Source organism: Halichoerus grypus, chromosome 15 (assembly GCF_964656455.1).
Source record: "Halichoerus grypus chromosome 15, mHalGry1.hap1.1, whole genome shotgun sequence".
In the NCBI taxonomy this organism is placed as follows: domain Eukaryota; kingdom Metazoa; phylum Chordata; class Mammalia; order Carnivora; family Phocidae; genus Halichoerus; species Halichoerus grypus.
Genome location: NC_135726.1, coordinates 57983722 through 58005782, shown reverse-complemented (window position 1 = coordinate 58005782; position 22061 = coordinate 57983722). Strand labels below are relative to the sequence as shown.

At 66.0% G+C, this 22061-nt stretch overlaps 1 protein-coding gene across 5 annotated transcripts; it reads left to right on the top strand.

The window, feature by feature from the left end:
- Positions 1-808: 808 nt before the first annotated feature.
- Positions 809-20809, top strand: PPP6R1 (protein phosphatase 6 regulatory subunit 1). Of its 5 annotated transcripts, none has more exons than XM_036096882.2 (24): positions 809-1353; positions 9345-9577; positions 9833-10019; positions 10122-10259; positions 10373-10438; positions 11746-11858; positions 11963-12076; positions 12386-12548; positions 12633-12785; positions 12916-13050; positions 13512-13576; positions 13664-13779; positions 13859-13944; positions 14049-14138; positions 14220-14317; positions 16424-16481; positions 16572-16747; positions 18508-18638; positions 18716-18863; positions 18951-19021; positions 19120-19201; positions 19550-19660; positions 19742-19813; positions 19917-20809. In XM_036096882.2, exons 2-24 carry the CDS (start codon positions 9351-9353, stop codon positions 19918-19920), a joined length of 2604 nt encoding a protein of 867 aa, XP_035952775.2. In that variant the 5' UTR covers positions 809-1353; positions 9345-9350; the 3' UTR covers positions 19921-20809. The 5 variants fall into 5 exon arrangements, 4 of the variants coding, with proteins under 4 accessions (XP_035952775.2, XP_035952774.2, XP_035952776.2 ...); XM_078062711.1 differs by lacking the exon at positions 809-1353 and adding an exon at positions 1854-3081; XR_013444156.1 differs by lacking the exons at positions 809-1353; positions 19742-19813; positions 19917-20809 and adding an exon at positions 1843-3081 and having other exon boundaries at positions 16572-16698; positions 16730-16747; positions 19550-19605.
- Positions 20810-22061: the final 1252 nt, after the last annotated feature.

Genomic DNA, 22061 nt, shown 5'->3' with positions numbered 1-22061 from the left:
AACGTCCCATGCAACAAGGCCCAGAAGAGACATGTGATTGTAAGTGGATACAGGTGGAAATGACAAAGATCGTTAAAGCAAGGAGAGAGAAGCTAAGATGTGAAGGACAAATGCATAATTGGCATCCTTGAAATGGAGAACAAACTAGTACAGGAAAATGTACTCAACCATACGATTCAATAAAATGTCTCTGAAATTTAAAAAAAAAGTAAATCTGCTGGTTGAAAAATGGAAGTTGAGTCAGTACACGCACTCGCTCGTCTGATCCTTACGGTGGGCCTGTAACATGGGCATGGGGGACATGGAAGCTGGGGACACTGAAGCAACAGTAAGACAAGGCCCGGGCGAAGGCGTGCAGGTGGGACCGAAGTCAGCCTGCAGTCGAGAAGGCGTCAAGAACCGCGCGGGATCGGAGCGCGGAGCCTTGGCCGGAGAGAAAACCCGGTGTGGATTACCCAGGAGCTGGACCCTGGAGCCAAAGCAGGACTATAATTGGACGAGACGGAGTAGCGAATGGATTTCCGAAAGGAGCGAGCGGGAAGAGAAATCCTGGAGCAGGATTTACTCTGCACTTTGGAACGGAGTCGTAGAGAAACGCCGGCGGCGCGCAGTGGCGCTTGCGCATTGGGTTGTCTGGGTTTATTCGGGGAGAGACCGTTGGCCCAAACCAGCGCAAGCGCATCTGCGCCCTGCGCCCGCGGGGCCGGTGGGGAGCGGCCGGGCCTCCGCGCGCACGCGCACTGCCGGGCCCGGGCGCGCGGCCTCCGCGCACCGGGACGGCGGCGGGTGGGCGGGGCTTCCTGCGTGCCCCTGCGCTAGGGGATTATGGGATAGTGGCGGACGGAGCCGGGCGTCGGAGGCCCCGAGCGGACTGCAGAGCCCGGAGATCCAGCCGGTTTGGGGAAAGGGGCGGCCAGGGAGGTGGGCCTCAGCTTCCGTCGGCCGCTGCTCAGCGCCGCGGCCTGTCCGGACTGCGCAGGGAAGCGTCTTCCCTGACCGGCCTTTGCTTTCCCGCGCGGCGCCGGGCCGGCCCGGGCCAGCCGGGGCGACTTCCCCGCCGAGGGCCTCCGTGGGCCTCGCGACCGCGCTGACCTCCCCGCGCTCCCCGGCCGCCGGCGGGCCCCGAACCTCCGCCTCCGTCCGCTCGCAGCCGGCGCCGCCCCCCGAAGCCCGCGGCTCGGCGCGCCGGGGTCCCCCCTAGGCCCGAAGGCGCGTGCGCGAGCGCGAGCCCCCGCCGCCGCCCCCCGCCCCCTCATACCGGGCCCCTGAGCAGGGGCCGGAGCCTCCGGCGGCGGGGCGGGGGGGGCGCCCCGATGAGCCCCGAGTGCGAGGAGCCGCCGCCCCCCCGCGCAGGTGAGCGGCCGCCGCGGGCCCCCCACCCCTCCCGCACCTGCTCCCCCTCAGTCCGCGGGACACCTCCCCCCCGCCCCGCCCCAAGTTCCTTAGTCTCCTCGCAGCAGCCCACCTCCCCAGTCTCTCCTCCAGTCCAACTTCCCCTCCTCGGACCCAGCCCCACAGCCCTGGGTCTTCTCCACCGTTTCCTCCCGGCCCCCTCCCCTGGAGCACCCCCTTCCTGCTCTCAGCCTCCCCGGCCCGGGCTCAGACCCCACCGGAGCAGTAGGGCGCTCCCTGCCCCCTGCCCGGCTGAACGTGTGCGGAGGGCCCGGGAAGCGGCCCCGTTTCTGTGAGGGCAGGCGGCGGAGGGAGGGGACATAAAGGCCCGGCCGGACGGTCACAATTAGTGGTGTTGTGATGGGGGTAGCTCGGGCCTGCGGGCGGCCGAGGAGGGCCCGGTGAGGCTGGCTCAGCGCTGGCGCTTGCTGTTTGGGCGGGACAGGAGGGCTTGACAGATGGAGAGTGGGAAGCAGGGCCTTCCGGGTGGAAGGAGCAGCACGTGCAAGTCTCTGAAGGTGGGGGCCCGGGCCTGGTCGGCAGAAGGCTGGGGAGGGGGAGGACCTTGGTGCCGCTGCCTGTCCAGACCCTTGAATGTGACTCCGGGTTGGGGTCCTTTCTTGTGCGCTCGTGTGCACCCCAGTGTCTGCGCAGAGGCCACAGAGGCGACAGGAACACCGGCCTGAAAGGCAAGAGGTTTCTGCAGGGGAAGCTGTGTTAGGTGTGTTAGGTGTGGTGCGGGGTTCAGAGTTGTAAAGAAACTTGAGTGGGGTGTAGACTGGTGCTGACGTCAGGGCGCTTCTCACTCGGCGGACTGTCTGGAAGCCTGTGGCAGAATGCAAGGCAGTAGCTCTGACAATGATTACTAGGTTCGGGATGATCTGTGGCAGTGGCCCTGGGGGACGATTGTGTCCCCCAGGGGACGCTTGGCGATGGCAGGAGACGGCGGAGGTTACAACGAGGGGGGTGCTCCTGGTTACCCGGTGGGTAGAGGCCAGGGATGCTGCTCGCCATCACCCAGTGCCCAGGACAGCCCCTCCCCACAGGAGGATCTTCCAGCCCCGAATGTCCGTAGTGCTTCGGGGGAGAAACCCTGCTCTCTTGCTGGGGCGTCGTGTAGTTTTGTCTTATCTGCCCTGTTGGCACCCGTCAGCGGCTGTGTGTTCTAAGCTGTGTATTTTGATTTACTTTCGTGTTTTTGGTGATTTTTGTTGGGTCACCTGCTGTTTTTCTGCATTAGAGGAGAACCTGCTGGTTCCCCCCCCATCCCCCCAACACCAACACTTTTTTCCAGGATCTGTGGAAAGTGACTTTAGCGGGTCACTTTCCCCTTCTGGATTTTGGTTTTTTATTAATTCAACAAGTGTTTCTAGCGGTCGGTCTGGCCTTCTGCAGAGGGAGGCAGGTGACAGGAGGGGCGAATCCTGTCACAGAGCGCTCAGACGCTGTCATAGGGTGACCACGGAAGCTGTGGAAGCGTGGAGCAGGCCCCTAACGCAGTCAGGGGAGGCTTCCTGGAGGAAGTGGTGTCTGTGCTGAAGCCTGAAGGACCCAGGAGGAGCTATTCAGGCTCCGAGAGCTGGAGGGGAGGCAGAGGGAGCAGCCAGGCAGGGCAGAGGCGAGGGTGCCTACAAGCAGTCAGGTGTGGCGGGAGTGTTGAGCGCCATGCGGGTTGCCGCAAGAGATGAGGTGAGAGAGGCCTGGGAGCTCTGGTGAGAAAGAGGGCCTTCCTGGCATCCCTGGCTCGCCAGCTGTCTAGGGCAGGCTCAGCACGTGGGGAGTGGGGACACGCCCTCCTTTCCAGGCCAAAGCTCCTCTCTTTGAACACTGTTTTATGGGTCTTCCCGTGGGAGGTGCAGTCCTCCAGTCACTGTGAGGTGTCTCCCAAGTGAGGAGACTGAGGCTCGGTGCTGGTAGGACCTGGTCCAAGGCCACAGGGATTAAATTTGGAGAGGCAGGATGGGAGCCTAGGCTTTTCTGACTTTGGGTCGCCCTGGAGCACCGAGTCTGCTCCTCCTCGTGTTCCAAGTGCTATTTCAGAGTCTGTTAGTTCTTTTCTTTTCCTCCTGGGAACCCGTAACTGATCTAGGAGATGGTCCTGAATGTGAGCTCTCAGTCCCCTCGGTCCTTGGCCTGGGGTCTACATTCTGTTTCCTAATTATTCTATCCCCGGGGTTGGACCAGAGTGGCCACCTCCCCTGGGAGACTCTGCTCTGGGCTGTCCCCTAACTGGGGATCCCTCCCAGGCTTTCCCAAGCCATGGGAAAGTCCCAGCTCATCGTCCTCTGTGGCTCTGGCCAGGCCCGCCCCTTGTCCCACATGGGCGTCCTGCTGCCCACCCTGCTACGTCTGTGCTGGGTTCTGCATCCGGCACACACACATGGGGTCCTCCTCAGAGGTCATGGGGTCGCCATTACTGCTATCCTGTCCTTGGAATCCAAGTCCCCTACCCCCTTTCCAGACTTGGCAGAGAACTGACGGTTGGCTGGGGGGACTTGAGGGAGGTGGTCTCACCGTCCTTGGGCCTGTGGAGCCCTGCAAGGGGCTGGGGCTGGCCTTTCGGTAGTGGGTTCTCTCCCTCCGTAGGGCTCACGTAGCCCGGGTCTCGTCACAGCAGCCTGTGGGCCTGTGATGGCTGAGGGTGGCAGCTCAGGGCAGCTCAGGCCTCCCAGAGGCCTCTGTGCCCTTGACCTCCACTTCTGGGTGCTTCGGGGCCAGGGCAGGCGAGGCAGGGCGGAGGATGAAGGCCCTGCCCATGGGCTCCCTGGCAGGCAGAGCTGTGTCTGGGCAGATAGAGGCCGTGGCAGCAGCCGCCCCAGGAGCTGCCCCCCGCCTGCCGGAGCCAGGGCAGGGGCCGGCAGGCTCTTGAGAGGGCAGCTGGCATCAGAGCCTGACAAGGACCCAGCAGAGCAAGAAACCGGAGGCCATGGTGCCAGGCTGGTGGAGGGAGAGGTCGTTCTCGTGTTTAATGGCTTCCTTTCTCGCTTACGGTTTCCCCTTCTTCCGTTTGCAGCCAGAGTCATGGTTTTCAAACTGCCGCTGAGAGCCCGTGCTAGTCACTTCCGCTTTCTGGAGGGTTGCTCAAAGTTGCATGGGTGGGGGTGGGGTGGGGGTGGCGCCTGCCGGAGCGTCTGAATGACCTGGGCCGCTCAGGCAGATGGGGGGGCAGTCGTTGTCCAGGTTCTCTGTGTTTAGAGCCGTCACCCCCGGGTTCGTGGCTGGCTCCTTCCCTCCTGCTAGGGGTGTCCGGGCTTCCACACGGTCAGGGACCCCTGCCTGAGCTGGCGGTCCTGACAGCGTGGCCCCATTTCACAGATGGGGATGCCAGGTGCTGGGTTCACCCCGTTAGAGAATGAGAATGGAACCCCCTCTCCTGTCCGTCCTATTCCCAGGGCTTCCAGCAAGTTCTGCTAAGTGGGAAGATGGGGTTGGCCGTCAGCACTTGAGAGTGTGTGTGTGTTTAGTTCTCGCGTATCCGCATCTCTGTCCTGTGCAGAGCTTGTGAAGTGATGTTTGTAGGGTGCCCACCACCACTTGCTTGCATCTGGTCCTTGCAGGCTCCTCTGGTTTTTGGAGGAGCCACCTGAGGGAGAGTTTAAGGGGCTGCCTGGGTCTGAGTACCCCGCACCACCCAGCACCTCCTGTCTTACTGTGGGTGCCCCCACCCATCACCCCCCCACACCAGTTCTCTGGAAAGCCCGCTTGGGGAAGGAAGCCCTACCTGCCGTACCAAGCGGACCTGCTGTGGAGGTTTGGGGGTGGTGCCCGGAGCCAGGCCCTCTAACTAGGTGCTTTGGAAGCGGGTGGGTCAAGAAGTTCCACCTGTAGTCAGGAGAGCAGGGCAGGTGAGTCCTGCTTCTGCTTCTCGGTGGCCTTGGCTCTGTCCCTGGGGGCCCCTGTCTCCACGGCTGTCGAGTGGGAATCATGATCATGCTTCACCTCCTCGTCTCGGCATGGAGACATGGTGCCCGTGTGGGTGCACAGGGTTTCAGGAGACATGGGCTGGGCCCTGTCCCCACCCTGTCCCTCAGCTGTGGGGCCTCCCTCCCCCACTTAGCTCAGGGACACTGACAGGGACGGTGGGGGAGGGGAACCTAAGCACGCTTTCTGTGCCTCCGCTCTTCTGGATGGAGGCTGCTGTCTTGTAGGAGCTCCCGGTGACTTGGACACACAACAAGGCCTGGGCCCGGCCCTGTCACCGCAGCCTTGGGCAACTGTGCTTTTGTTTTTGGTCATGGTTTTTGTTGAGATGTAATTCATATGTCGTGTGATTCATCTATTTAAAGTGCACAAGTCAGTGGTTTCTGGTGTATTCAGAACCATGCAGCCGTCACCGTAGTGGGTTTTTTTACTGAGGTATAATTCAGAAAAACGTGGACAATCAGTTTCAGAGCTCTTGGTTGTTTTTATTTTATTTTTTAAAAGATCTTATTTATTTATTTGACAGAGAGACACAGCGAGAGAGGGAACACAAGCAGGGGGAGTGGGAGAGAGAGAAGCAGGCTTCCCGCCGAGCAGGGAGCCCGATGCGGGGCTCGATCCCAGGACCCTGGGATCATGACCTGAGCCGAAGGCAGGCACTTAACGACTGAGCCGCCCACGTGCCCTGGTTGTTTTTATTTTAAACATGCTTTTCCCAGAAGAAAATCGCTTACCTGTTAGCAGGTATTCCTCACCCCCACCCCCCACCCCCCCGCACCGGCTTCCCCAGCTCCTGCTTCTGTCCCTGGATTTGTGTCTTCCGGACATTTCTCGTAAACGGAGTCCTGCAACACGTGGTCCTTGGTGACTGGCTTCGTTCACTCTGCGCAGGTGGCCTTTTGAACCCTCTGGTCTCCTCGTCGGGCATGAAAATGTCCGATGTGGGAGGAGGTGGAGTGCTCACCCCACAGAGCTCCTTGCGGCCCTGGGTGGTGGCTGCCCCTTGAGGCGGTTCTGGTCCCAGCTTCCTCCAGCTCAGGACATGTGCCCGCGCGGGCCACCAGTGCCATGGGGCTGGGCCTTCGTTTTCTCACCTGTGGCATGAGCCCTGTCACGGCCTTGTCATCAAGTGAGGGAGGACGTCCATTAGCTGTGGAAGGGTTCCCGGAGAAGGTCTGGGAGCCGGGCAGAAGGAGGGAGTTGCTGGCTTGCAAAGGAAGGTCGCTGAGCACCTCAGGGTTGGGATGTTTGCTCCCAGTGCTCCCTGCCCCCCCCCCGCCTGCGTGACGGTGGCTTAAAGATGGCTGGGGGTGACTGGGTGGGAGTGATGTCCTGGCAGGGATGTCGCCTGCTGCCTCAGAGGGGCAGGGGCCTGATAACACGTGGGGGTGCAGAGGGTGCCCTTCTGCTGGTGTTTCTGAGCAAGAACTGCCTATGAGGGGGTCGGCCCAGCAAGGATGGTGGTGCCTGTGCGGACCGTCGTCCGGTCCGGGCACGTGCGCCGTGTGAGGGCGTACCCGTCGTGTAGGTTGATGGATGTGGGTGGTGGATGGAGGTGGGGCCGCAGGACTGCCCGGCAGGAGACCCCGAGGAGGAGGAGGAGGAGCAGCCCGATGCTGGGGCGTCCCAGGCAGGCGAGGCGCAAGAGCACAGTTGCTGAGAAGGCCCCAGGTGTGGTGGACTCTGCATCCAGAAAGGCCAGTTTGTGGGTGCGGGTGAGGACAGCCAGGGCAGGATTTGGAGGCATTTGACCGTGGAGGGAAGCCCCTGGGCGCCTGAGCACAGACGGGACGCGGGCAGGTCCTGGAAGCCAGCTCTGCCTGGAAGCCTGTGCAGTGGAATGCGGAGAGCACAGGGCAGGCCGGAGAGGTGACGGGGCCTGGGCGGGGGAGGGCCGAGCAGGTGGACAGAAGCCCCGAGGTTTCCGGTGGCCGGGGACGGGCGGGGGCGCTGGCACAGCAGGGCTGCGGGGGCCCGAGCCCAGAAGCCTGCGCAAACCTGGGCCTGGGCGGGCAGCTGCCTTGGTGCGCCTCAGCTCCCTCACCTGTAAGACGGGGCCGTCGTGCCTTCCTCAGGGGTGAACGGGCTGAGCTGAGCCGAGCCGGAGAGCGCCGTCAGCACCGTCACGTCTGGGTCACAGTCGAGTGATGCCGGGAGGCCTAGGTGCCCAGCCTGGCGCTCGCAGGGACCTCCTCGGGAGAGCCCCAGCTGGGGCGGCGCACCCCAAGAGGGCACCGCAGGACGACGTGGGAGGAGCCGGGCTGTAGCTTGCTCGGGGAGGGGGAGGCTCCAGGGGAGGCAGGCCTGCCCAGGGGCCCGGCAGGTGGGCACCCTCGGCCGATGTGGCCGGCGGGCGTGGGACAGTGGACGCCGCGGGAGCTGGAGGTCCAGGTGGACGCTGGGCTTGGCCCGAGCGGGGCTGGAAGGCTGGCCGGGCCCCGGGGTCCCGAGTGTGGAGACCTAAGGAGCCCTTTTGGGCATTTGGCCAGGAGTGAACATCAGACACTCCAGTTTGTGTTTCAGGAGAGTGGCCAACGTGGGGTGAAGGGCGTAGGGCTAAGGAGCGAGTCCCTGTGGGACGGGGCGTGGAGGCCTCGTGGGATGTCCCCGCTGCCCCCACTGGCGCCTGGCGCTTGCTGCTGTCTTCCCTGACCGTGAGTCCTCCACCTGCAGCCGTCCCGGGTCTGGGGTCACTGCGGATTTAGAGCCACTTGCTCCCGGTCACGGAGGGTGGGGAGGACGTGGGAGGTGAGTGTCTCCTGCAGAGGCCGGACGGGAGGGCTGGTGCTGGAGGCGGTGTCTTGAAGGGACCGAGGCTCAGGAGGCCAGTCCTGCCCGAGGCCACACGTGCCCCGCTCTGCCCTGGCCTTAAGTCCCGGCTGCTTCCTGAGTCAGGTCAGAGCTGTGCTCTGCTCTGGGCTGGGGCTCCTTCTGCGGCTGACGAGTTTTCTGTGGTCGGGGGGCTGTGGGCAGACAGGGCGAGGGAGGGCACGTAGGAGAGGGACTGCCATCTGCGGGTCCGGGAGGTGCCCTGGGGCCTCTCAGTCTGTCCTCCGTGGCCTCTGCCTCCAGTGGTCTCCACAAGGCAGGTGACGCGTGTCAGCTCTGGCCCCCGCCTGTGTGGTGCTGGGAGCCCCCAACTTCCCTGGCAGTGGGGCGGCAACAGCCCCTCCGAGGGGCATGTGGGTGCTCCGCGGGGGGGGACGGAGAGAGTGGGAACGCGTGGGCGGGGAACTTGGTGGCACGTGCAGGGCGGGCCTCGCGCTGGTCTGGACGGGGAGCCCGTAGGCCCCTCAGAGGAGCGGCTGGGTGCGTGTGCACAGGGGGCACCTAGTGGGTGCTCCCGGTGTGGTGCTCCCGACGGCAGCTAGCCCCCTGTGCTGGGGTGGGTCGGGGCACGCAGGGTCCCGGTGCTGGCTGGGGACCAGGCCGCCATTCTGCAGGGGCTGCGAGACAGCCTTGTCCTCCTCCCCACCGAGTCACTGACCGTCCTGGCTCCTTTGGGCCCCGTCAGGGGCTCTTCTGAAGGCCCTCCTCCCCCACTTGTCCTCTTCCTTGTCCAGCCACTGGGTGGGGGGTTGGGTGTGTTTGTGTGTGTGCAGCATCCAGGCAACAGCCACAGCCTGGGGACATCTTAGACTTCCCCTGCCACCGCCCCACGCCCTGCACGTGGCGTGGTGATTTGCTGGGCTGGAAGGCAGCCGCGGGCTGGCGGCCATGGGGCATTTGAATTTGTTCGGTGAGTCCGATGCCCGAGGCTTCAGGAGAGCATGGCTCCAGCCCCGCCCCTGGGGGGTCCCTGCCCAGATGGGGGACGGAGGACGACAGGATCGCGATGGCTCTGCGCAGGGCTCTCCTTTGTGGGGCCTGGGGGCCGAGGGGTGGTCAGGGCCACTGGCCTGCGCCGTGAAGTGAGCCCTGGACTCCAGGGTGGCCTTGCAGGCTGTCCCAGTCGTCCGGGTGATCGGTGGCTGAGGTGGAGGGTGTGGGGCAGGCAGGGCCCGGCGTGTGACCTGCAGCCCTGCCCTCAGGGCGCCATGTTTTGGAAGTTTGACCTGCACACGAGCTCACACCTGGACACGCTTCTGGAGCGGGAGGACCTGAGCCTGCCCGAGCTCCTGGACGAGGAGGACGTGCTGCAAGAGTGCAAGGTCGTCAACCGCAAGCTGCTGGACTTCCTGCTGCAGCCGCCGCACCTGCAGGCCATGGTGGCCTGGGTCACCCAGGAGCCGCCGGCCAGTGGCGAGGAGCGGCTGCGCTACAAGTGAGCCCCTGCCGTCCGGCCCCCGGGGCTGCCCCGGCCTGCTGCTCCTGGTGCCTCCCGGGTGGGCTGCTGGGCTGTGCGGGTGCGGGAGGGGCGGCGAGGGATGACGTGGGGTTTCAGGGAAGGTCGGCTGGAGCCCTGGGGGCCGTGCGAGCCACGTGTGGGTTCCGACAGGAGGGCGTGGGGGGCGGTGGGGATGGGCAGCCAGCTTCCCTGGCATCGGCCACCCTTTCTGGATGTGAACCGCCCCCCCAGGTACCCCAGCGTGGCCTGTGAGATCCTGACCTCAGACGTGCCCCAGATCAACGACGCGCTGGGCGCCGACGAGGCCCTCCTGAACCGGCTCTACGGCTTCCTGCAGAGCAGAAGCAGCCTCAACCCCCTGCTGGCCAGCTTCTTCAGCAAGGTCATGGGCGTCCTTATCAACCGCAAGACGGACCAGGTACCGCCGACCCGAGGCCCCGGCCGGTGTGCAGGCAGGTGAGCAGGCGGGCACAGGCCCCGGGCCCTGCCGTGTGACGCGTGCTGTCCCTCCCGTCCCCAGCTCGTGTCCTTCCTGCGGAAGAAGGACGACTTCGTGGACCTGCTGCTGCAGCATATCGGCACCTCGGCCATCATGGACCTCCTGCTGCGTCTCCTCACCTGCGTGGAGCGTCCACAGCTGAGGCAGGACGTGGTCAACGTGAGCGTGGGGCTGTGGGGGGGCCCGGGGAGGGCCGGAGGAGGGCACTGGGCTGGGGGGGCACCGGGGAGGGCGGGCCGTGAGCGGCCGCCCACCTTCCTTCTCACCCCCAGTGGCTCAACGAGGAGAAGATCGTGCAGCGGCTTATAGAACAGATCCACCCGTCAAAGGATGACAGTGTGAGTGTTCTCTCCTCGCCTGCCCGCCCAGCTGTGGCCCGGCCTCCCGCCCCCCTCCCTCCCTGGAAGGTGAACTGTTGAGGAAGGACGCGATTGGTGCTGTGTGTGCTCGTCCTTCCAGTCTGTCACTGACAGGGCTCCTGCCGCCCACGGGGAGCGCATCTCATGAGCCAGGAGCTTGGCCCAGCGTCTCCTGATGGGTCAGGGGTCTGGCCAGGGTCTCCGGACTCCAGGCTCCAGCCTGGCCCCCTCAATGCCAGCCTTCCAGGGGCCCCTTCCCTGCTCCCCACTCCTCTGCTGAGTGGGGCCTGGCAGCTTCTCGAGTCTTTGGTCCCTGGGTACACCCTGCTTGTTCTTCAGCAAATCCATGCAGAGGCCCCACATTCTCACTGCAGCCGGGGGAGGGGGTCGCACCTTGTCTTCCGGGGCTGCTGGCTTACAGAGCAGAGCTCCGCAGGTGCGGGGTAGGTACCCCAGGCATGCGGCCAGCAGGGTGAGGACCACACAGGCCCAGGGGCGGGGGGCGTCCGTGACGGGCTCTGAAGTGCGGCCCGTGGCCTGGATGGGTCTGGGGTCTGCGCAGGTGGGCGCAGGTAGCTCCCTGTTGGGTTAGACTCGGAGTCCCGCTCGAGCTTCTTTCTGGGTTTTTCCTGGAACAGCTTTATCCAGATAGAGATTACGTACCATGCGGGTCAGCTGTTTAAAGTATAGCACACGGCGGTTTTTAGCGTAATCACAAAATTGTCCCGTTACTACCGCGTGAATTTGCGATTATTTTTTTGTTACTCCAAAAAGGAAAGCCCGTGCCCTTTAGCTGTCACTGTTGCGCTCGTGGTCCCCCTGTCACCCCAGGCAGCGTTCTGTCTCTGGGCTTGCGTCTGCTGGACTTGTTGCGTAAACGCGGTCACACCGTACTTGGTCTGCGTGTCTGGCCTCTGCCTCAGCACCAGGTGTCCGTGTTCATCCGTGTGCTTCATCCCGTCCTGAGGCTGAGGGGTGTTCACAGGAGCTTGTCTGCTCACCAGTCGGTGGACATTGGGGTCCCCCCACCCCGGGGCTGCAGAGATGGTGTGGGGTGTGGGATGTCCCCTTCTGCAGAAAGTTTTCCGGGGTCTCTCAGTTCCTCGCCGTGTCCTCTTCCAGTGTTTGGTACCTTGCGTCCGTACCCTGGGCACCTGTGTCCCTGTCTCTGTGACCCTTCTCTCGGTCCTGAGGGCCAGGTGTCAGCTCCCGAGGAGTCCTGAAAGCAGGACACGGAGGGCCTGGCAGCCAGGCTGGTGTCCTCAGCTCTCTCTTTGCCTCCGCAGCAACATTCCAATGCATCCCAGTCCCTGTGCGACATCATCCGCCTGAGCCGGGAGCAGATGATCCAGGTCCAGGACAGCCCGGAGCCCGACCAGCTGTTGGCCACCCTGGAGAAGTGGGTTTGTGGTTCCGAGACCCAGGGCGGGAAGCTGTCCAGGGCCCCTCAGCGTGGCCCCCATGCCGACCCCACCCTTACCCTTGTCCTGACCCCTGTCCCAGGCAGGAGACGATCGAGCAGCTCCTGAGCAACATGCTGGAGGGGGAGCAGAGCCAGTCTGTCATCGTGAGTGGGATCCAGGTGCTGCTCACCCTGCTGGAGCCCAGAAGGCCAAGGTGAGGGGGGCCAGCCTCCCCGGGGGCCGTGCCATCCCTCGGAGCCCTGCCCTTCCGTTCAGAGGTGAAGGTCGTGGGGACACGGTCTCTGCAAGTGGTCTCCCGTCTCGGTGGTCCCTCGGTCCTGGGAGAGGAGTCCCCCGCTCCTGTCCGAGGCTGCGTGTACTGTCTGTAGCTTTGAGCTGGCGGGCGTTGCCCGAAACGGTGGGGCCTCGCGCTGCACTTCGCCGGGGAGCAGCGTGTCCCTTCCTGATGTGCCGCACGAGTGCGTACCACACACACAGGCCTGCCTCCTGTGCCCTCCTGCAGGTCCGAGTCTGTGACCGTGAACAACTTCTTCAGCAGCGTGGACGGACAGCTGGAGCTCCTGGCCCAGGCGACCCTGGACAGCACCCCGTCCAGCGTGGGCGTCCTGCACGCCCTGCGCCCGCGGCTCGGCCGTTTCCACCAGCTCCTGCTTGAGCCGCCCGAGGTGGGCCGGGAGGCCAAGGAGGCAGGGTGGCAGGGAGGGCGGCCCACGGTTCTGGGCAGTGCTGAGCCGCCCCTGTGCCCGCAGCTGGAGCCACTGCGAACTACGTGGGGCAGCCTGGCCCCGCCGCTGGGCAACACCCGGCTGCATGTGGTCAAGCTGCTGGCCAGCGCACTGAGCGCCAACGACGCGGCCCTGACCCAGGAGCTCCTGGCGCTGGACGTGCCCAATACCATGCTGGTGCGGAGGGCGGGGGTGCAGGGGCCCCTGGGTGGGGAGAGCGGGGGCACGGGGCGGCCCCAGGGCGGGGTGCGGAGGGTGGGGTGGGTGGAGGGGCCTCTCGGTGCCAGCCTGCGGTGCCCCCACCCAGGACCTCTTCTTCCACTATATGTTCAACAACTTCCTGCATGCCCAAGTGGAGTTGTGTGTGAGTGCCCTGCTGAGCACTGCACCTCCCTCCGACAGCGGCCTTGAGATAGCTGCCCCGAGCCCCGTCCTGAAACACGTGAGCTGGGGCTCCCGGGCCCCCTCTCTGTCCCGGGTCCCCCTGCCGGTGCTCGCTAGGCAGCTTCACGGGTGGGGGGCCGGGGCTCGGCCTTGTCCTTAGGTCCGTCTGGGCAAGACGGAGGGTGCCGAGCAGGTAGGTGCAGGTAGGGGCGCCCTCGGGAGGCAGCGGGTGTCCTCTGGGGTGACGGCCGCCAGGCCAGGGGAGGTGCCTCCCGGGACGGAGCCCAGGGCCTCCGGGAGGAGCTGTGGAGCAGCGCGGCCGCTTGGGCATCCGTGGCCGTCACCGGTGGGAGGCGGGGGGACGACTCCAGGTTTGCTGTGTACGTGGAGGGTGGAGGTAGAGTGGGAGCCAACAGCCCGAGGGGCCGGGGGACGTGTCCGGGGTGCGGGGGGGCGCAGGCGGTCCGGGAGGGGCGTGCCCCGGCCCCGGCCCGCCCCCACGGCCCCCTGCTCCCTCAGCTGCTGCGGCAGTGCCGGCTGGTGGAGCGCATCCTGACCTCCTGGGAGGAGAACGACCTCGTGCAGTGAGCGCCGGGACGCCTGCGTGGGCGGGGGGCGGGGCGGCCCCAGGCGCACGGGCCGGTCCAGCTGTGGCCTCTGATGTCGCCCAGGTCTGCCGGGGGCCCCCGCAAAGGCTACATGGGCCACCTGACGAGACTGGCCAATGCTCTGGTGCAGAACACGGAGAAGGGGCCCAACGCCGAGCAGCTGGGGCGGCTGCTGAAGGGTGAGGGCCAGGGCTGCGGCGGGGGGGGGCAGGGGTGCGGGCCGGGGGCCTCACGCCCCGTCTCCTCCCCGCTGAGCAGAGCTGCCCGGGGAGCAGCAGGAGCGCTGGGAGGCCTTCGTGTCTGGAGCCCTGGCAGAGACCAACAAGAAGAACGCCGTGGACCTGGTGAGGCGGCTCCGCCCTGTGCCGCGGGTCTGTCCTCCGCCCGTGCCCCCCGCAGCCGCGCCCTGCCCGTCCCGGCCCTCACCCCCGCCCGCCCCCCGCCCCAGGTGAGCACCCACCACCTGCACTCCTCCAGCGACGACGAGGACGACCGGCTCAAGGAGTTCAACTTCCCGGAGGAGGCAGTGCTTCAGCAGGTGGGTGGCGCGGCGGGCGCGGGGGGCTGCCCTGCCCGGGCTGCCCGGCCCCCCCCCGCCCCTGACCGTGCCCCTCCGCAGGCCTTCATGGACTTCCAGATGCAGCGCATGACCTCGGCCTTCATCGACCACTTCGGCTTCAATGACGAGGAGTTTGGGGAGCAGGAGGAGAGTGTGAAGTGAGTGTGGCCTTCCGTGGGAGGGCGGGGGCTCAGGAGACAGCAGGTCGGCGCGCCGCCCTTGCCCGCCCCGTGGCTTCTCCTGCCCGCCTTGCCGTGTCCTCCCTGCTCCCACCCGTGGCGTGCCTGCCGGTCCTAGCGTCTGTGCTCAGCCTGGACAGGGGCCAGTCCCGGCTCCCGGCTCCTCTGTCCCCTCCTTGCAGGGCAGGGGCTGAGGGTCTGGAGGGAGAGCGAGGTGGCCAGGCCGTGGTCTGGGAGGGAGCTCACCCCGCGAGGCCCCTGAGGGGAGAGCCATCAGAGCAGAAGACGTTGGTCTGAAGGAGTCTGGGACGGTCTGAGGGAAAGCGGAAGGACCGCCGGAGGGCAGGACAGAGCGATCCTCGTCTGATAGTGCAGGAATCCGGTGGAGAGGGGTCCAGCTGGCCCCTTAGGGGCGGGCTGGGTGCAGCCGGGGGTGGGGTCCGGGGACAGGCAAGAGGGGCCTCAGCTGCCCCTGGGGTCCCCATCTGCTTCTTCACGGTACTTGTGCGCCGTGTGCCCACCATTACCCTGTGCTCAGGGCTGAGGAGCCTCTTTACAGCTGGGGAGACTGAGGCACGTGCTGGTCGGTGTGGGAGCAGGATCGCCCCTGTGCAGCTCAGTGAGAGGGCACCGTGACGGGCTGTGGTCAGCTGCTGGCCTGCCCTGCTGGACAGAGGTCCCCTCGGGGGCAGACGTGAGCTCTGTGTCTGCTGCCCTGCCCAGCCCCGTGCCCGGTGCCTGGAAGGCGGGGGCCCCAGAGCAGACCCCGCCCGAGGGAGGACAGACCGACCGCTCGGGGGGTGGTGTGGGCACAGCCGGCTGTCCTTGTGGACGAGACTGTGTCGTCTCCTTTATCACGTAATTCCCAGTGGGGTTGGAAACTATAAAAACCGTGAAAGCCGTGAAGCGTTCTAGGACGGAGAGTAGATGAGTATTTTCATAGCTTTGGGGCTGAAGATACCGGCCCGCAGGACTCGTGTGGCCCGGGTCGGCTGCCGCGTCCTGAGCTGTGGGCCCGCCCGGGGCCCCGCTCTGCCCAGCGCTGCGCGGTTCGGCGGCAGAGGTCGAGGGGACGCAGTGCAGACGCCGAGGTGGCACTGAGCCTATTCACCGCCCTTTGTGGCCCTTTGTGGCCCAGCGTTTCCCGAAGTAGACAAATGATAGAACACGGGGACGGAGTGCGGACCCCATACAGACAGACCGACCGACGGCCCCGGAGGAAAAGGGGGCAAAGCACAGGGGTCCCGGGCCGTGAGGGAGTATGAGGAAGGCTCTCGTCAGCGGTTCCTGGCCGTCCTTAGCCCAGGAATCGTGCTTCTGCGAGGCTTTCCGAAAGAGAGCGGCGCCGAGGGCCCGGGTGTTGTCGGCCTCAGCGGAAGGCTGGGGGCCGCCCCTGCCCTCGGGGCCTCGAGGCCAGGATCCCAGCTGCAGACCGGGCGTCTGGGCCGGGGCGGGCTGCGCGGCCCCGCGCTCGGTGGAGGGCTTTGCGCGGACCAGCGACAGCGTCCGGGCACGCGGCGCTGCAGGCCCCGCTGGCGACGGGCAGGGTGACGGCCAGCCACGCCGCGGCCGTGGCCAGTCTCTCCTTCGGTGTTGTTTCTGGGACTTGAAGGCCCGGGGGCCTAGGGCAGCACAGAACAGAGGCAGGGACGGACGGCTGGGCCGCACACGCCTCTGGCTCGATTCCCGGCTGCCGCCCCGGTGGGTGAAGGCCCCGTGAGCCTGAACCCTCGCTCCTGGGGGAGGTGGGCACCTGGATGGTGGCCTTAAGTCCCAACGGCGCTCGTCTTAGCACGGAGAGAACCAGGTGGAGACGCGACGTGCTCCGTGGCCCGGGCTGAGGCTCCCGTGCCCTCGGGGCATCCGTGCGAAGGCTGGGGCAGGCGGGGGCCCTCAGCTGCCCGTGCCGGTCGGCAGCTCCCCAGGTGGCCGGAGGGGGTCACGGCGCCGACGTGAGAACACAGACGGACTGTAGCCAGTGGGCGGACTTGCGGACGCAGGAGGGCGAGCGGCGAGGGTGCGTTGAGCGGACGCGGGAGAAGCCTGCCACCGCGGCCGCCTCACCGCCCTGCGCCTCTCTCCTAGCGCGCCGTTCGACAAGACAGCCAACATCACCTTCTCCCTCAACGCCGACGACGAGAACGTGAGTGCTGCGCATCCCTGGTGGTGCGGGGCGGGGGCGGGGGGCGCTGTGGACCGTGCTGCCCACCCCACCCACCCCTGCACCCCACAGCCCAACGCCAACCTGCTGGAGATCTGCTACAAGGACCGCATCCAGCAGTTCGACGACGAGGAGGACGAGGACGAGGAGGAGGGCCAGGGCTCCGGGGAGTCCGACGACGAGGACGGCGCCTGGCAGGGCAGCCAGCTGGCCCCGGGAGCCCGCCGGGGCCAGCCCCCAGCCGTGCGGTGAGTCCGTGAGCCCTGGTGGTCGGCAGCCCGGGTGGAGGAGGAGAGTGAGGGAGTGTGTGTCACTCAGGTGAGTTCGGCTGCGAGGGGCGGAGCCCGGCCGCCTGTGTGGGTCCTTGTGCGGCCGGCCCAGGTGTGCGTCCCTCCGTGCCTCCGCTCTGCTGTCCCCGGTCAGCTCGCACTCAGGCCTTCCCGCCGCTCTCTGTGCCTTCGTGCCAGTGACGGGAGCCGGGCTGAGTGTGGGTGGGCTGGCCCCCCGGCCACCCACTCAGTGGTCAGGGCCTCTGCCCCCCCGGACACAGACAGGCGGCCGCATCCTGCATCCCCACCCCGCCCCGTGCCGGCCCCTGGCCGCTGTGCCCCCGAGGCTGGCGTGGGCCTGACCTGTTCCGCTCGGGAGCCCACGGCCCGGGCCTGTGCGCGTGTCACTCCCATCTGCCGGGTGGCCCAGCCGGTGAGCCCAAGGCCTCGGTTTGCCCTGTGTTCTCTTCCGGGAGCGTGATAGTGCTCGTTCTTGCTTTTCACTTCTCGGTCCCGTTTCGAGCTGAGGTCCTGTGTGTGGTGTGAGGCGGGGTCCGGCTGCCCCCTGCAGGTGCGAATGCCGCCGTCCCAGCACCTCTAGTGGCACGCGCCGGCCTCTCCCCACCAAGTGTGCTTGGTGCCCTGGCCAGAAGCGCTCGGCTGCACGAGTGCGGCTTGGCTTCTGGCCGCTCTGGGGCCTCCCTGTCTCGACGGGTGTCGTAGTAGGGCTTGCAGTCGGGAAGTGAGTCCTCCGACATGGCTGTCTGCTTGGGGCCCCTCGAGAGTCCGTGGGACTGTTAGGATCAGCAGGTTAACTTGAGCAGGGAAGCTGGCTGGGATTGGGAGGGCTTGCCCTGAACCTGTGTCAGCCCGGGGACCTGGGACCCGCATTCCATCTTCCAGTCCCTGAGCGTGCAACATCTTTCCATTTACTTAGGTCTTTTTTAGAGAGTAAGCTTTGTGCTTCCTTTGTTCAAGTTTTTTCCTGCGTATTTTATGTAAGTGGAACTTTGAGATTTCCCAAGCGTACAGAAATACGGTGGATGTTTGTACATCGACGTTGGGCTTTGCAGACTCATTCACTGTGACAGTTAACGGGTTCCTTGGGGTCTGCTGTCTGCAGTCAGGCCATCTGCAAACAGGGTTTCACTCCTTCTTTTCTGGTCTGGAGGCTCTTCACGTCGCGTTCTTGTGTCCTTGCGGTCCCCAGCAGAGGAGGCCCCCGTCTTGCCCCTGACCCTGGGGGGACAGCGGGTCTTCCAGCACTGATGTGATGTGGGTTGTGGGTTTGGGAGATGCCCCTTCTCTCCCCCCGTCTGCTGAGTGTCTTTGTGAATCGTCGACCATGTTCAGCGGCGTCCCCATGGGTTCCTCTCCTGTCAGTAACCGTAAAGACGGCGGCGGCCGGCTCTTAGCGGCCACGTGGTTTGCTCAGCCGCTCCCTGGCTGGGGGACGTGTGGGCCAGACGGGCCTTCCCCACGGGCTCGGGCCGGGCCTCAGTCCACGTTTAGGTCGTGGTGGTGGAGCGCCTGCTCGTGCTGGACGTTGCCCTCGGGCCACCCGAGGCGGAGGGGGAGTGTCGGGTCGGCCCTCAGCCCTCAGGGGGAGCCTCCGGGACGAGGCGGGGGTCCCACCTGCCCTCCCACGCCCCGGCCCAGGGAGGCCCCGACCAGCCTGTCCCTCCCCCCCCCCCGCCATCCCTGTGTCAGCGCAGCAGCTGACGGTGGTTTCCGGGCAGGAGCGGAGGCAGCACAGACAGCGAGGACGACGAGGACGAGGACGAGGACGACGAGGACGACGGCGATGGCCGTGCGGCTGGTGGGGGGACCGGGCCCCCCTCGCAGCCTAGCCCCGGCCCCCAGCCTCCGGGTGGGTGAAGGCACGGGGGGCGCGGCGGGCTGCCGGCGGGCTGGCTGCCTCCTGTGCTCACCCCTCCCCCCCGCCAGGCCCCAGCTGGACAGCCGCCTCTGACCCAGTGCCTACAGACGCCCCGACCGGCCCCCGAGACTCTGGGGAGAAGGAGCCGAGCCCCGGGCTCCTCGCCCCACAGGGGCCCCTCGGCGTACCCCGGGGCCTCCCCGCCCTGCAGCTCAGGTGAGGCCGCTGGCGGGCGCCCGGCCTGGGTCCCTTGGGCGGGAGCGCGGACCCCAGCTGGCCCTCGGGCTGCCTCTCTCCCCTCAGGTCTCAGGACCCCGCGTCCCTGTCAGCACCTCAGGAAGCCACAGACGGCAGCCAAGTAGCAGAGCCCTCAGGTGAGCGCCGCCACCCAGCCCCGCCGCTCCCCCCTCGCGCCCTGGCCTCGCGCGCTTGCTGCGCTGAGCCCGGCGTGTCCTGGCCTCTCTCTGCACAGCCCCCTGCCAGGCCTTGGTCGGCTTCGGGGACCTCCAGGCCACACTCAGAGGGACGCGCTCCACCCCCAGCTCCCTGGACAGGTGACCGGCTGGGGAGCAGCTGCTCTCCGGGGCCCTGGGTGGGACCCCCAGGTCTGCGGCGCGGCCGAGGGTCTGGTGCTGTGCCCAGGCCCACATGTGGGTGCCCCGGAGGCCCCTGGAGCTCAGGGCTCCCCGCTCAGCCCCAGGGGCAGAAAGGCTTCCAGGAGGGGGGCAGGCAGTATGTGGAGCCCACCTTGAGCTCCTCCTGCCTGTGGTGGCTCCCGGGGTCTCTGACGGGACGGACCGTCCTGGCCATGCACTTCCTGCAGGCGCGAAGGGGCTGAGGGGTGAGGAGGGTGTCGGGGCTGATAACCCTGCTGATACCCACGTGCCCCCCCACCCCCGCAGTGCAACCAGAGACCCTGCTACCTCTGTCCCAGCCCCCGGGGCCTGCCAGCACCCCCGGACCACAGAGGGGGAGAAGAGCCCAGAGCCCTCGGGGCTCCCCCAGAGCCAGAGGTGAGCGCAGGGCGGCCTCCCGGGGCTGCTGGTGTCCTGTGGCGGAGGCCCTGACCTTTATGTGTCCCTCTCCCCTGGCAGTGCCCAGGCCCTCGAGCCGCCTCCGATGCCCAATGGCTCTGCCCCGGGAGGGCCAGCACCCCTGGGCTCCCAGTGAGTGGCAAGGGCTGGGTGGGTAGCAGGTGGGCTGGGGCTGGGCAGGTGGGGGGCCTCGGGGCAGCAGGTTCCTCACGTGGGTCTCCCTCTTGGTTCCTAGGTAACTGCCTGGTCCCGGTGGTGGCGGCTAAATCCTCCATACTCCACGTGGACCTTGCCCGAGTGGGGGCAGGGCGGGTCCCACGATGGCCCTGTTGCCCCATCACCCCATCCCCACCCTGTCTGCCCCCATGTTCTCTCTTCTGGACTCCCAGGAGCCAGGTGCCAGGGAGTCAGGCCCCTACCCACCCCCATTTGCACTGAGAAAAGAAATTATGGAGTTTTGTCTCCTAGAATAAAGAAACAGAATTGAATAGAGAGAAAGGAGAGAGAGAGAGAGAGACCTATATTATATATTATATAGAGAGAGAGCGGGTGGGTGGAGAGCCAGGAGGAGGCCCGGCCGGGCGGGCAGCGGGTGGGACCTTCATCCCATCTCGGTGGGGGCTCTGTTGGGGTCCCAAGGTCATTGTCTGCCCTCCCCTCCCACCACGCCCCAGCCTCCGGTGCAGATGCCCACACCCACTCTCGGCCCAGGCCCGCCTCCGGGGGGGGGCTCGAGTGGGGGCCGTGCCTTTGCCCAAACCCTTGCCCTGGACCCTGCACTTCGACCCAGGCTGGGAGATAAAGGACCCTCTGCCTGGCCCTGTTGGCTCTATGGGAGCTGGCGGTCCCCGTCCAAGGGGGTCTCCCCGGTGACATTCCCATGGGGCCCCGATGCACTCACTGAGACCGCCCCCCCACCCCCCGCACCTCCCATGGACCCCGGGGCGGGGGGTTGGCAAGGGTCCGGCTGGGGTCCCCTTCCCGTGCCCAAGGATCTGGGGTCCAGCCCAGCTGCCAAGTGACCTTGTCCCAGCTCCCTCTCCCCAGGCTGGTGTGAGTGTGTGTGTGTTCGTGCCGAGCTTCTATTTCATATTGCAAATATAAATAAATAAAGATCGTTTAAGATTCCTGCTCAGACTGTGAGTTCTGGGACCTGGGGCTGGGGGCCTGAGCTGTCCTTGCATCATGGACTCCTCGGACCTTGAGTTCTCGTGGGACTGCGGGCCCATGCTGTGTACCCTGGCCTCTTTGGACTTTGAATTCTGGGACCTGGGACTGGGGACCTGAGCTGTCCCTGCACCCTGGCCTCGGGCTTTGAGTTCTGGGACCTAGGGCTGAGGACCTGAGCTGTCCCTGCACCCTGGCCTCGGGCTTTGAGTTCTGGGACCTAGGGCTGAGGACCTGAGATGTCCCTGTACCCTGGCCTCCTCGGGTCTTGAGTTCTGGGACCTGGGGCTGGGAGGCTGAGCTGACCCTATACCCTGGGTTCCTGGGGCTTTGAGTTCTGGGACCTGGGGTTCTGGGCCTGAGCTGTCCCTGCACCCTGGCCTCCTCAGGCCTTCAATTCTGGGACCTGAGGCTGGAGTTTTATCTATCCCTGCACCCTGGCCTCCTTGGGCCTTGAGTTCTGGGACCTGGAGTTGGGTGCTTGAGCTGTCCCTACACCCTGCCCTTGGGCCTTGAGTTTGGGACCTGAGGCTGCAGGTCTGGGCTGTCCCTGCACCCTGGCCCCCTCGAGCCTTGTTTCTTGGACTTGGGGCTGGGGGCCCGAGCTGTCCTTGTACCCTGGCCGCCTTGGGCTGGAGTTCTGGAAACTGCAGCTCGGGGCCTGAAATGTCCTTGCACCCTGGCCACTCCGACCTTGAGTTCTGGGACCTGTGGCTGGGATTTGAGCTATCCCTGCACCCTGGCTGCCGGCCATGAATAATGGGATCTGGGCTGGGCCCTGAGCTGCCCATGCACCCTGGCCTGGGTCCTGAGTTCTGGCATGTGGTTTTGGGGGCTCTAGTTGCCCATGCACCGTGGCCTCGGGCCTTGAATTCTGGGACCTGGGGATGGGGGCCTGAGTTGTCCTTGCTCCCTGGCCTGGGCCTTGAGTCAGGGACATGGGGCTGGGGGCCTGAGTTGTCCCTGCACCCTGGCCTCAGGCCATGAGTTCCAGGACCTGGGGCTGGGGGCCTGAGATGTCCTTATAGCATGGACTCCTCGGGCCTTGAGTCTGAGACCTGGGACTGGGGCCCTGAGCTGTCCCTGCACCTTGACTCCTTCGACCTTGACATCTGGGACCTGGGGCTGGGGGCCTGTGCTGCACCCTGGCCTCCTCGGCCTTTGAGATCTGGGACCTGAGGCTGGAGGCCTGAGATTTCCCTCCACCCTGGCC